The sequence below is a fragment of the Pteropus vampyrus genome, unplaced genomic scaffold (assembly GCF_000151845.1).
Source record: "Pteropus vampyrus isolate Shadow unplaced genomic scaffold, Pvam_2.0 Scaffold486, whole genome shotgun sequence".
In the NCBI taxonomy this organism is placed as follows: Eukaryota; Metazoa; Chordata; class Mammalia; order Chiroptera; family Pteropodidae; genus Pteropus; species Pteropus vampyrus.
Window position 1 is genome coordinate 513,704 of NW_011889267.1, and position 13,475 is coordinate 527,178.

The window sequence follows — 13,475 nt, forward strand, 5'->3', positions numbered from 1 at the left end:
AGTTCAGTGGCTCTTGGTTTCCCTGCTGTAAAAGGGGCTTATCCTTCCTCCCTCCCTCACCTCTACCTCTTCAGGGGGCTGTGAGGAAGAATGAGATCATCACAGCTCATAAAAGCTCATCAAGCTCATCCTAGAAGCCCTCAAATTTAGCAAAACACAAGCTGTCATTCTCCAGAGAAGGGTAATAAGGGCTGCGATTGGGAAGGTGGTGACAGTCCGCCTCAGCAGAACTAAGCCAACAGGGAAATGGGTTTTACTTGTAACAGGTGACCTGTCAGAAAGTCCGTTCTAACCAGCTCTTAGTGCATAATGACACTGGCTATCCCGGGAGGGCTGGAATCTCCTCTTGGAGAAATACTGATTGACCACTGTTGTGCGCATGGCCTCTGCCTGGCCCTAGATGACATCCAGCTTCACCACGTCCCTTCCAAGAATTAAGCCATGTCCCAGTGAAACCCTGTGTTCTGCTTCTCAACAGGATCGAGGAAGTCAAGGGTTTTCGGGCTCTCCGTCTAGAGAAAACTGAGAAGTATGAGAAGGAAAATTGTGGAGGGTTCCGCTTGATTTATCCCAGTCTGAATTCGGAAAAGTATGAGAAGTTTTTCCAGGACAACAATTCCCTCTTCCAGAACACAATTACCTCCAGGGCCCGGGAAGTATATGCCCGGTAGGCAGGTGCCCTCAAGGTGGGTGGGGTCTTGGGGGGATTGTGCTTGACCTGCTGAGTGACTGGCCTGACCGTACCGAGAGGAGGGTCTCTGAGCTTTAGTCCCTAACCTTGAAGTTGCCAGGGGGACATATACTTTAGTCTCATAAGGACCAGGAATTTTAAGATTCCCTGGTATGGAGTGTTGTTAAGTAGATGTGTGGCTGTTTCTGGAGACTTACCCCTGAGACAGGCAACCCCACCCCACTCCAGAATTCCTAGCTCCCTCAGAACTTCCTCCTGGGTTCTAAGAGCTGGAAGGGACTCATCCCATCCAGTCCAGTCCCCACCCATCACCTCATTTTATGGAAGAGGAGGGCAGAGCAGAGAAGAGATCATACAGCAGGTAACGACAGAAGAGGGACCAGAGCACATGTCTTCTGACTCACATAACCATGTTATTTCCACTATATCATTGGCCAGAGAGGCCCAGGATATGAAGCAGTCTAATGTGGGAGCCCCTGACTTTAGCCTCCTGCCCAGACCCTCTTCCCAGCACCTGCCATGTATGGAATTTGAGCTGTACTGGTTAATGAGGGAGAGATAGGGTGTGGTGGAGTGTGGCGTAGACCTTTCCTGTGCATCTCTACTTGGATACTATTTCCCAGACTGGGAATGGTATGGTTGGAGGGATGACTCTCCTCCACCTCCTTCTTTGTGTCGTCAATCTTCTGAGCAGACTGGACATGCTGGGAAAGGGAAGGTGGAGCACTCTGCTCTTTACTCAGTCTTGTCCACCGCTCAAGGAGAATGCCCACTTTCATAGCCCATCCCTAACCTACTTGACACTAACGATTTCTCCATGGGCAGGCAACTGATCCAGGAGCTGAGACTAAAGAAGGAGAAAAAATTCTTCCAAACCAAAGAGAAGAAGATAGAGATGCAGGGGGAATCAGCAGGCGAGCAAGCAAGAAGCAAGAACTCGAGGAGCTGGCAACAGACACAACGGCAGAAATACAAGGCTGCTACCACCCACGCCTCCAAACAAGTAAACTCCGAAGGGAGGGGAGCATGCGTGCACAGCACCCTTCCCCGGCTGGGGCCAGTCCGTGGAGGGGTACTGAGGAGACCACTTCTCAGAGCTCAGACACACTAAAGAAATGGGGCTACACAGGGGCCTGGGCCATAGGACGGGGAGCCCCAAAGTCACCGGGAGCCCAGCATCCTTCCAAGGCAAAAAGGACGCTCACTGATCTGTCCTTCTTGCCTCTTCCAGTAGGAGTTAGCGGCTGGGAGGCTAATCACAACCCCCACATAGGGAGCGGGCTCCAGGATTGCATGCACTCATTGTCCTCAACTTCAGTCTGGGTTAGAATGCTCCCTTCCAGCAGGCCGGGGTCATGGCTGAGGGAGCAGGCCACAGGGAAGAGCTTCTGGGAGGCGGGACCCTGAATATTAAATACATGGGGTCACTGACCGCAGCTGGGTCCTTCCATCGTACTGTCTGCTCAATATGTGGGCCAGCTCCTGGCTGTCCAGTTGTCCTGTGATCTGAACCTGGATCCCCCCTTCTCTGCCTCTCTCTTTCTTCTGGCTCAGTGGACAGATTCAGTTGATTTTTTAGTCGATCTCCTTTTTCTCAAAGACTCACCTGAAGGGACAGGATTAGAGCAGTTTTATTTATGTATTTTTATGACTTTGTTAGGGTCATGGACCCTTTGAGAATCTCATAAAAGCTATGGAATCTCTTGCCATAAAGTATTCAAAGACATAATTTTAAAACTGCAGTTTTAAGTGGCTTGAAGAGCCCCTGAAACCATCCACAAGCCCTCTAGGAGTCCCTGGACCACAGGTTAAGAGCCCCAGGTTAAAGAGACTGATACCGATTGCTTTCCTTCTCCTCCTCATCTCCTTTGCACCTACTTTTGGGTGCAGATGAATCTAGAAGTGGACAGAGCTGGATTCCCATGGGCTGTGTGTTTGGTTTCCTCCTTCCCAGTACCTCCAGCCATTGACATTAGTGTCCTGCACACCTGACTTGCTCTTGAATGTCAGAGATGCAAAGAAAAATGAGACAGACAGCAGCCTTGACCATGAGGCCCCCAAGAAGGATGGCTTCATTTTCCATAATTTTACATCTGCACGGCATTACCACTCTGTACCTGACCTGAGGGATTCAAGCCTTCTCAGCTGCTCCGGGCTGGAGCTCAGTAAACCCATCTCCAGAATCAAGGAAGCCAAGTCTGCCCCTGCAGTGAATATATTCACTCTGGTAAGTGGAGTGGTCTCCCTCCCAGAGGGCCAAGCTCGGGAGGCAGTGGTGGGAAGAATTGCTTTCTAGTCCCTTCTTGCCCCTGACTTGCTATGGCCCTTTGAGTAAGCCACTTTACCTCCCTGGACTTTGATTTACCCACTTGTGAAGCCCAAGTTGCAGAATGACTAGCTGCTACAAGTGGAGACCTATACTTTTGGGGCTTTTAAAAAGGCCCATCTTATGCATCCTCTGTTTTTGGGCAGGGGACCGCCTGTGGTATTAGTTTCCCAGGGCTGCCATATCAAATTACCACAAACTTGGTGGCTTAAAGCAGAAATTTATTCTCTCAAGTTCTGGATGCTAGAAGTCTGAAAACAAGGTGTGAGCGGACCGTGCTCCCTCTGAAGGCTTTCTGGAGAGGACCCTTCCTTGCTTCTTGCTAGAGTTTGGTTGTTGCTGGCAATTCTTGGTATTCCTTGACTTGTGGCAGCATAACTCCAATCTCTGCCTCTGTTGTCACATGGACTTCTTTGTGTTTCTCTTTTGTGCATCTTCACATGGCCTTCTTATAAGGATATCAATCATTAGATTTAGGGCTCACCCTAATCTAGTATGACCTCATTTTAACTTGACCAGTTATATCTGGTGATACCCTATTTCCGAATAAGGTCGCATTCTGAGGTTGTGGGTAGACATAAACTTGGGGGTTAGGAACAACCCTATTAAACCCAGTACAGCACCTAAACAGTGTTTCTCAAACTCCACTGATGTATGGATACTTTTGAAGGAAAGAAAATTTTTTCAGGCCACCATCATAGACTTAACTTATTTTTATAAATATATAAGCATAAAACCAGATACAAAATCTTTATACTTAAAACTTTTGTGTAACTACAAAAGCAAAACAATGCCATTAAAAATTCATGTCAAAAATTAACTTAATGTGACAGTTGATTTTTCATTTTTGCAGAAGCGAAGTTGCCACATAAATGTCGTCCTGATAGTTCTCACACGGGTTCTTTAGTGTTCACCAAGGGCTACGTGATGACTGCTGTAGCTGCTGGAAAATCTTCAGCAGTGTCGGGCCTTCGCTTGGTCCAAGTGTAGTTATAGAGTAGCGCAGTGTTTTTCAAATTTCTAACCATGGCCCACAGTAGAAATCCATTTTATTTCACAGTCCATCATATACATACACAACTGAGAAAAAAATTCTAAAACAGTTCTTAGCCATACTAAATATGGTAACTCATTTGCTATTTTATATTCTGTGCTATTCTGTTCTATTCGATTCTTTTAAAATGTCAGTTACAACCCACTAGATTAATTTCATGACATACTAATAGGTCTACAACCCATAGTTTGATAAGCACGTTTAAGAGAGTATGTTTTGGAGCTTCATGACATTAGATTTGGCTGCGATTTCTTGGATACGACACCAAAAGCACTGGCAACAAAAGCAAAATTAGATAAGTGGGACTACATCAGATTTAATCAACGAAGTGAAAAGGCAATCTGTGGAATGGAAGTAAATATTTGCAAACCATGTATCCGATAAAGGGTTAGTATCCAGAATACATAAAGAACTCTTACAACTAACTCCACGACAACAGTAAAATAGCACAATTTAAAAAATGGGCAAAGGACTTAAATAGACAATTCTCCAAAGTGAAATAAGCCAGTCAAAAGCAGACAAATACTCTATGATTCCACTTATATGAGGTATCTGGAGTAGTCAAACTCTTAGAAACAGAAAGTAGAATGGAGGTTGCCAGGGGCTGCAGAGAGGCGAAAAGGAGAGTTGTTTAATGGGTATAGTATTTCAATTTTGCAAGTTAAAAAGGTTCCAGAGATCTGTTGCACATGATGTGCATATAGTTAACACCACTGTACTGTACACTGAAAAATGGTTAAGATGGTAAATTTTATGTTATGTGTTTTTTTAAACCACACACACACACATACACACACACAAAAGAGTAAAGAGTATGCTTTGGGGATCTGGCTACCTCTGTTTGGATCCCTGCTGATTTTCACAGAGCCACTCCAGTTTTCTTCTGCTTAGTGTTTGCATGGCAGATCTTTTTGGCATCGGTGATCTATCCCTAAATCCAATTCTTAAAGTTTTTGGTAAACTGTTTATGGTCAGAGTTGCACATGGGCGGCTCAGGGGTAAATTTATAATCCATTTTACTGAGTCACATTCTCAGCTTCCTCCTCTCCACAATCTCCCTGGTACTTTCTGGTTCCCTGGGTCCATTTTTTTTTTAGTTGTCTGGCAAGAGAGCTGAAGTTTTAGTTACCTTGCTTTGCGGCACACATCTTGTGACTATACCTACTTCCAGGGCCAAGTGGCAGAAAGTCACAGAGAGAATAAGTATTAGAGGGTCGCTCCACCCTCTTGGGACCACAACTCCTTCACTAGAAGAGGAAGTTTCCCATCCCTCAGAGCTTTAGGTTCCTCAGGACCGGCTGTCGATTCTGTTGCTACCATGGCTTCTGTCACATTAGAATTTCATGGAAATGGGGGTTCAAGAGAGTGGAGCAAAGAAAAGAAAAGCAGGTCTTTGAGCCAAAACTACAGGGCTATTTATTTATTTGTTGTTGTTGTTGTTGTTTATTTGTCACCTGATATCATTTCTCTTTAGCCTAAAAAGCTCCCTTTGGTATTTATTGTAATACACATCTGTTAGTGATGAATTTTCTGATTTTGTTTATCTGAAAATGCCTTTATTTAGCTTTCATTTTGTAGGATATTTTTGTTGGATCTAGAATTCTAGGTTGACATTATTTTTCTTGCAGCACTTTAAAAATGTACTGCTATCTTCGGTTCTCTCTCTGTCTCTCTCTGATGAGAAGTCAACTGTATTTATAACATTGTTTTCTATATGTAATGTGTCATTCTTCTCTGGCTGCTCTCTTTATTTCTGGATGTTAGCAATTTGATTATGTGTATCTTGGTGTAATTTTATTTGCTTTACCTTTTTTTGGATTCCTATGTTATTGGTTTTGTAAATTGACATCTTACACCAAATTTGAGAAGTTAATGGGTTTTTTTTTTCCAGATATTTTTTCTGTCTTATTTTGTTCCTTTCTATTTTACTTTCTGTCTCTATGACTGCTCTAAGTAACTCATACATAGAACCATACAATATTTGTATTTGTGTGTCTGGCTTATTTCACTTAGCACGATGCTTTCAAAGTTCATTCGTGTTGTAGTGTGTATCAGGATTTTCTTCTTTTTTTTAAGTCTGAATAGTATTCCATTATGTATATATACCACATTTTGTTTATCTATTCATCTTTTGGTGGAAATTTGGCTACTTTTGGATATTGTGAATAATGTTGCTGGGAACATTGGTGTACACACTTTTTTAAAAGGAGCTATCTAACAACTTATTTAGTATATATAACTAGGAGCAGAATTGCTGAGTCACAGGGTATTTGTAATCTTATTTTACCAAGTATAGTTTCTAGGTGGTTCACCAGAGTGACTGTCTGTCTGCATTCTCATCAGCATGCCTGAGAGTCTCTGTACCCCCAAATCCCAACAGCTTTCTAATTTTTGCCAGTCTAATAACCGTGAAATAATATATATTCTCTGATTACCAATATCTAGTGTATAAAATCTCTTTCACATTTAAAGACCTTCAGAGGAAGCTCTATGGATAGTCCCCCCGACCCCATCTTCTGCTCTGGTGTTTAACCAGTTCTTGGTCAGGAAACTATTCTGACCTAACTTTTCTTGCCGCTGATGAACTCAGCTGTTGATCTGTTTAATTAAATCAGAAATGGCATAGGAAGTAGCCCTTTGCTTTCCACAATCTCATTTCGGACTGTGTTTTCTTCCAGCCCTTAACTTCACTAGAAACCTTCCCAGAACCCACTACCCAGGTCTCAGACTCCTCTGAGTCTCTGCAAAACATGACGGTGGCAACCAGTTCTGAATGCAGTAGCCCAGAGATGGACAGTGTGGTCTCCTTAAAATGCAAGCAGCAGCAGATCCCCCGACACTTCGTCCAGGAGAAAATATCTAAAATTTCTTTGCCTACAAAATCCCAGCGCTTCTTGGGAAGTCAGAACCCACACTGGATTTTGCTAAAGAATAACGCGAAGAAGGGGCATCTGCTATCAGAGCTATTCACCAAGGTTCAACTGAGGGAGAAGCTCTTCTTGTTGCCAGCTCCCTACCACCCAAGGCTGGTGTTGAGGAACCAGTCACGTGAGTGCTAGTGTGCACAGGAATGTGCCAAGAGCTTAGAGGATGCAGTAACCAACAGAGCCAGTCCTAATATTTGGGTAGCACCCAGTCTGAAGGATGTGCATCCCCTGTCTTTAGGGAGACTGCAGTCTGATGGTGGAGACATAGTCCATGTCCCTAGGAAGTCTCTAGTCTTATTCGGAAGACGAGAAAGATAAAAACAGAATGCTATGTCAAAGTACCCTCTTCAACAATTCCTGGTTCTCATTCAGATGAGGTCCATTCTTCTGAATCTGGACCATTTGGGGGCATTAAGTATGAAGACACAGGGAAGAGGAACTATTTGGAGAAATTCGGATTCAGGATCCAATTTAGGCTCAGGGACCCTAGAGGGAGGTGACATTTGATAGGAATTTGTGCTGAATCCAGCAACACAAACTAATGATGCCAATGATTTTCCCTTTTCAGAAAACGCCTTCCTGCCCCAGAAGTGCTACTTCCGCAGCCAAAGCTCTGGTGAGAAGAGATCACTGGATATGTCCTCCCTCCTCCTCTTGCAGAGTTCTCACAGCCATGATGTTTCTCTGAGGGATCTGCTGGTGGTTGCCACTCCAGCCCGACTGGATCCAAGGCCTGGCAGAAGCCATACAGGTCCTGTGAGGGACCCGTGTATACAGCAGCAGGAAGTGTACAGTCACTGCCTGATCTCTGGCCAAAAAAGATGTGAGAGGAAATAAGTAGGCTCATCTATATTCCCTTAATATGGTGAGTACATTGAAAGGTACTATATGTATATAGTTCTGGAATGTTGAGTAGGTAGGTGGATGGATGGATTGATAAAGACATACAGGTAAGTAGACAATTAAAATTAATGTCAGTCACAATGTGACCCCTTGCAATATATATTTCTGCTATGACTTATCTGTTCCACTGCTTTGAGTGCACTTTGCCTTGTCTTTCATTTATGACTAAAATTGAGACAATCGTTAATGTCAGGCCCAGAAGTAGAACCATGTCAACTGTGAGGGGTTGATTTCCACGCCTTCCATGCTGTGCCAGCCTGGCTTAGGTCCAGGTCACTTGCCCCAAAACCTGGCCTTGTAATGGAGTATGCTGAGGGGACCAAACAGCCAGATAGTGGATCCTGAGAAGATTTGTAAACAAAGAACTTTAAGCTTTGATTCCACTGTGAGAAAGGACCAAAGACAACAAGGAGCCCTCTGTCAGACCTTTAGTGCTTCTGAGGGATAGTGATATGTGAAAACTTAAGAGAACTCTGCAGCGTAGCGTTGCATGTAGTAGAGGAGTTTGTGCTACTTGGCTGCCTGTGGAAGAAGGCTATACATTTTAATCATCTCCCTCACTCATGCCACCTGAAGTAACTATCACCAGACAGTCTGACCTGGCCCACTTGTGACCAGTCGCTCACATTACAGAAGGGCCAGTGAGTGAACGTCAGCTCATACTTGCATCACTTTGGGTGCAAGTAAAAATGCATATTCCAGGGCCTGCCCCCAGAAATTCTGATTCAGTAGGCCCTAAGAGCCCACAAATCTGTATTTTTAAGGAAGCTGCTCTAAGTGATTCTGATGGTCCTCTCATGACCCTCAGAGAAAAACTGGGCTTGGTGTTTCCCAAACTTCCCAGATGATATGAATCATGTAGGAGCCGTTATCAAGCCTATAGTTTCCTGGCCATTCTGACATGAGAGGTTTGGGTTGGGCCTTGGCAATTTGTCTTTTGAATAAGTGTCTCAGATGTGGTAGTGAGGACTGTCCTACGTCTAGACCCAGGCCTGAGCAGCGGAACCTGTGACAGCCAGGTCTGACCTGTGAGTCCCAATCTTTACGGAGTTCAATCCCACCCCCACTCTCTTTGGTTCATCATTTTCTGGTGCTGGAATTTTAAGTAAAGAAATGGTTATTTCTTTAAAATTGGCTGTTTTAAAAAAAAGAGGAGTGATGTAGCAGATTACAATGAAAGCTTTTATTCAATATGACTGTTAAAATGAAGTTATAATGCTCAGAAGTCACACAGAGAAAGGGAGGAGACAATTATGTTAAAATGGTGTGATGAAGTGCTTCCTACATTGACCATTGAATTTGGCTCTGAACCTCTTAGCAGAAAAGGCCAAACATAGCATTCTGTTTTGATGTTTTTTTTATCTCCCCAGTCAGAATAGATACTCCCTAAGGGCATGGACTATGTCTCTGTCATCGGACTGGGGTCTCCCTAAAGTCAGGGATGGCTGAAGGCACTGACGTGTTTTTCATGAATATTAGTGATGATAATAGTTATCCTTTTTTGGTATTCTACTATATAGGTGCCAACGCTCTTCTAAATATGTATTTAATCTAATTTAATTCAGATCACAATTGTGCACTTTAGAAAAGAAAAAAACAGAGGCTCGAAGAGCAGATGGCTTAACGTTCAGGACGTCCCACAGCCTTTATGTGGCAGAGCAAGGCTCTGAGTCAAATGCTTCTTATTCCCAAGCCTCAGGCTCTTAAAGCTACACTATTTTTCTTTCGAATATCATTTTTAATATTAGTCTTCATTTATAGCTGAGGGCATAATAAATGGCTCTTCAGTGAAGGTATGTCTGTGGTTAGCAGAGATGGCCAAAACCAAGCAGAGCCTCCTAGATTACCATGTGGAGTCACCAGATCTCAGGGCTGGCCCTCTGCTTTTAGGTCAAATAATAGCTTCTAAAATTTCCAATTAATCAGACCTTACAGGACTGACACATGCAAGGCAAACTCGCAAAGGTCTAATTATATACAGCAGAATATCTATCAATGCATTGATTTACAGATGGAGCAGGATGTGGTGTGAGAATAGGGCTTCTGCATAATAAATAATGGTTGAATGAAAGAAGGAACTAGTACAGCACAAGTCCAAATTATGGATCAGGGGCTTTCTTGGTAGGTGTAATAAGAATACCGTCCTCACATCAAGTTTATGTACCGTATCTCATATAATCATCAGGTTAATGCTGTGAGGTTAGCAAAGCAGACATTATTACCTTATCCTCAAGTTGCAGATGAAGAGAATCAAGACTTGGGGACATTAAATAACTTGCTCAACCTCTTACAAGTGATGGGCTATGAACAAATAGTCCAATGTTCCTTCCTCTTTCCCACTCTTCCATGAGCTGAGGGCCACTCTGACCTGTGTGGGGAATGGAGCCCTGGCAGATTTCTCCATTTTTCTGCTTAAATCTTTACATTCTCATCATCCTTCCTCCGAGTCCACTTTCACAGTGGGTCAGTCAATGAGCCCAGGATTTCAGATCTGTCAACAGTTGAGTTTTAGGGAATAAATAGCCTCTTTTGTAGGATTTTAAGGAGGTGAAAAGCTTGCTAAAGTGGAGTGCATGGCACCCTACTGATAAATGGTAGCTCCAAAGATGATGATGATGATGATGATGATGATACTGTGCTGATGGTGATGAGCCCAGCATGAACTGGACCAAGGCACACTTGCTTTTGGCGTACCAAAAGCTTTAAATGCATTATCTCAATCCTCAAGGAAACTCTATTTGGTGAGTACCATTGTTATTATTATTTTTTCCAATGAAGAAAATGAGGTTTAGAGAGGTTAAGTAACTTGCCCAAGGACACACGGAGAGTGAGAGCTCCTAAGCCTCTGCTCTTAACCACTACTATTTATTATCTCTGGCCAGCCACCTCGGCTGCTCTTACAGGATCCGTATCAAATGTTTAGAGATGCAGAAAGATGAATGTCATGTAAGTAAAAATGAGTTTCTGGTAACTATGGATGTGAATCACCTGAGTACCTCTTGACCCACTAGATAGGTGGTGATGCGTTAATTGACTTGAATATTTTAGAGACCATTTTAAAGGAAAATCTGAAAACAGTCTTTTTTTTTTTTCTCCCCAGAGTCAGACTGGATCTCTGATATTTTTTCCCTTTCTACTTCTTACTCTGGGAAATGATTTATTTCTTCTTACAATGCCTACAATGCCCATAGAATCAACTGAAAATTTTATTTCCTCATCTAGATATACTGGTCTTATAACTATTTTTCATTAGCACCACTGAGGCCAACAGCCTTGCCTTTTGTGCCCTCCTAGTTAGCTTACGTTTCTGTAGGACCATGACTTCAGGGAGTTATTGGCACTGCCTCAGAACACAGCCCAGTCGCCCCTTGCAATGGCATTCCTATGGGTCCCTCACGTGGCACCATCAGCCAGAACATTCACCCAGATAAAGCAATGTGAGGGGAAGAATGTTTCAGAGAAGGACTCACAACCTCCAGGAATCCAAAACCCTCAGCCCACCAATAGGCCTATGTCAGTTGGTCTTCAACCCTAAGGAGAAAAGGCAGAGAAAGGTCCAGGCGTGATGGCATGGTTACAACTGCCTCAATGCCTTTACTTGGGCATTGGGGCAGCTGTGACCACCAGGTGAAGACCAGACCCTTATCCCATCCCAGCCACCTCAGCGCCCAAACATCTTTCTACTACTACCCTTACCAGCCCAACTCAACGTCGCCGGTGAAGACAGAGGTGAGGAGAGAGTACCCAGCCTTCATGTGTTTCTTCCACCAACCTGCAGAAATGATGTATTTTCCTCTCAAGCGTACATTAATAAAATAAATTGCCATCCTCAAGGCCGGGACAAGGAGCCTGATCCAGAGTGAGAATGTGAAGGGGATGTGGGAGAGGTAGCTCTCCCGAGCACCCCTCATTAAGAAAGCTCCAAATCCACTGAAAACATATCAGGGGACTTTGAAGAATTTCTTTGGATGGGTGTTCTGCAGTGAGCCCTGCACACCTTGCTGGAAGCCCAGACACTGAGGTGGTCCTTTGGGGGGGCGCTGTGGCTTCTGTGACTCTGCCCAGCATTGGGCCTGGCTCGATTCCAGGCATAACATCTCACTTTGTCCGCAAGTTTTTTCTTTACCATCTCCAGGAATGTTATCCAAGATTTGGGCCTCACTTGTACTTCCTGAGTTAGATCCCTGGAGAGAGCTTAGGAGGAGGAGTATGGGGCAGGGGTGGAAGAAAGTCTGAAGTCCGGCACCTCCTTCACAATGTTGACTCAACTTTGCCATATGGATTCCCAGTGGAATGAATTTCTGGCTTCAAGGAAGTTAGGGGATTCTGGGATACCTGAAACCAACAGTACCCCTCAGGCAAAAGACCTTAATTATCCAAGATATTAAATGGTAAGGTTAGACTGAGGTTAGCCACTGTGTCCAGCTGTAAAACACACACATGTATACAACACCTTCATTCCCACTAGGCCTGGTTTTCAAGGACTCCTAGTGTATGGTTCTTTTTAGTAAATAAGGCCCACCTGGATGGCAGAAGAAGGAAGCCCTGGTTACTACTGGGCAGACCAGTAAAAGCTTAACTATCATCTTAAACTCCCAGTCCCCACTTTAGCCCTATCATGATGTCATTCAAGAGGCTCAAAACAGACTGAACAGAAGCCGGTTTTCCTGTCGTCACTATCACGTTCTCCTAGATCATAGCCAGGCCCAGGCAAAAGACCTAAGACTTGCTAAAAATGGGTCTTCCTAGAAGCTCTACATATCTCCCTTTTTCTCCCGAGCCACCTGCCCTAGCCAGTCAAGTTTCTTGAGCTGATTAAGAGGAAGTCTCTTAATAAGATGAAGTCAGAATTATTTGTCTTTCTAAGGAACAATTTGGTGCCAGCACCTTTGATCTAAAGACAGGGTTGGCTTCGTGGGCATGCAATCTGTCCGGTGGCATTGGGGCTCCACACTTAGAAGGGCCCTGTACTTGGTTTAATCTCTGTGGTCACCGTCTTGAAATCCTGAATAATTTTTGAACAAGGTGCCCTGCCTTCTTGTTTCGCACTGGGCCTGCCAAATTATGTAGCCACTCCTGCCTAGAGACTTTAACAGCACTGGGTTATCCAATGGGAAGGCAAAATAGCAGGCTGCCTTCTTACCCCCACCCACCTCCTGCCTGTTCACTCATAGGGCTCTGCAGGGCAACTGTCTGCTGAATGCTTGTCGGGGATAAAAAATGCTTGTGGCAGTCTTTGACCCCATGGAGTGTGCAGTGGAATAAGACAGGTCCATAGACAAATAGCCAGAAGGAAATGCTCTCACATACCCAATTGGGAGGATCAAGCCCACTTCATTGGAGGACTTATTTGAGGTGGCTGGAAAGATTTTAAAAAGTGAATATGAGGTATAGCACTGAGGTGTAGCGGTCTGGAAGAATATAAAAACAACCCCAGATATGATCAAGAAGTAAGATCTAATCCGATTTGGCTGGATCAGAATGGAAAGTTGGGAGAGGACGGTGGAAGGATGGCTTACGAGAGCGCATTGGAGACCCAGGTGCCCTTTGCTTATGTCACAGTTATTGCATTCC

General features: G+C 44.1%; 1 protein-coding gene across 1 annotated transcript in view; it reads left to right on the plus strand.

Moving 5' to 3' along the window:
- Positions 1 to 11,732, plus strand: part of TTLL6 (tubulin tyrosine ligase like 6) — a 24,043-nt gene extending 12,311 nt beyond the window's left edge. Inside the window, exons 9-14 of the mRNA XM_023524699.1 lie at positions 479 to 667; positions 1,517 to 1,694; positions 2,646 to 2,918; positions 6,750 to 7,119; positions 7,567 to 7,863; positions 11,002 to 11,732. Of these exons, the coding sequence (XP_023380467.1) occupies positions 479 to 667; positions 1,517 to 1,694; positions 2,646 to 2,918; positions 6,750 to 7,119; positions 7,567 to 7,835 (1,279 nt within the window). The 3' untranslated portion in view covers positions 7,836 to 7,863; positions 11,002 to 11,732. The remainder of the gene's footprint in view (positions 1 to 478; positions 668 to 1,516; positions 1,695 to 2,645; positions 2,919 to 6,749; positions 7,120 to 7,566; positions 7,864 to 11,001) is intronic.
- Positions 11,733 to 13,475: the final 1,743 nt, after the last annotated feature.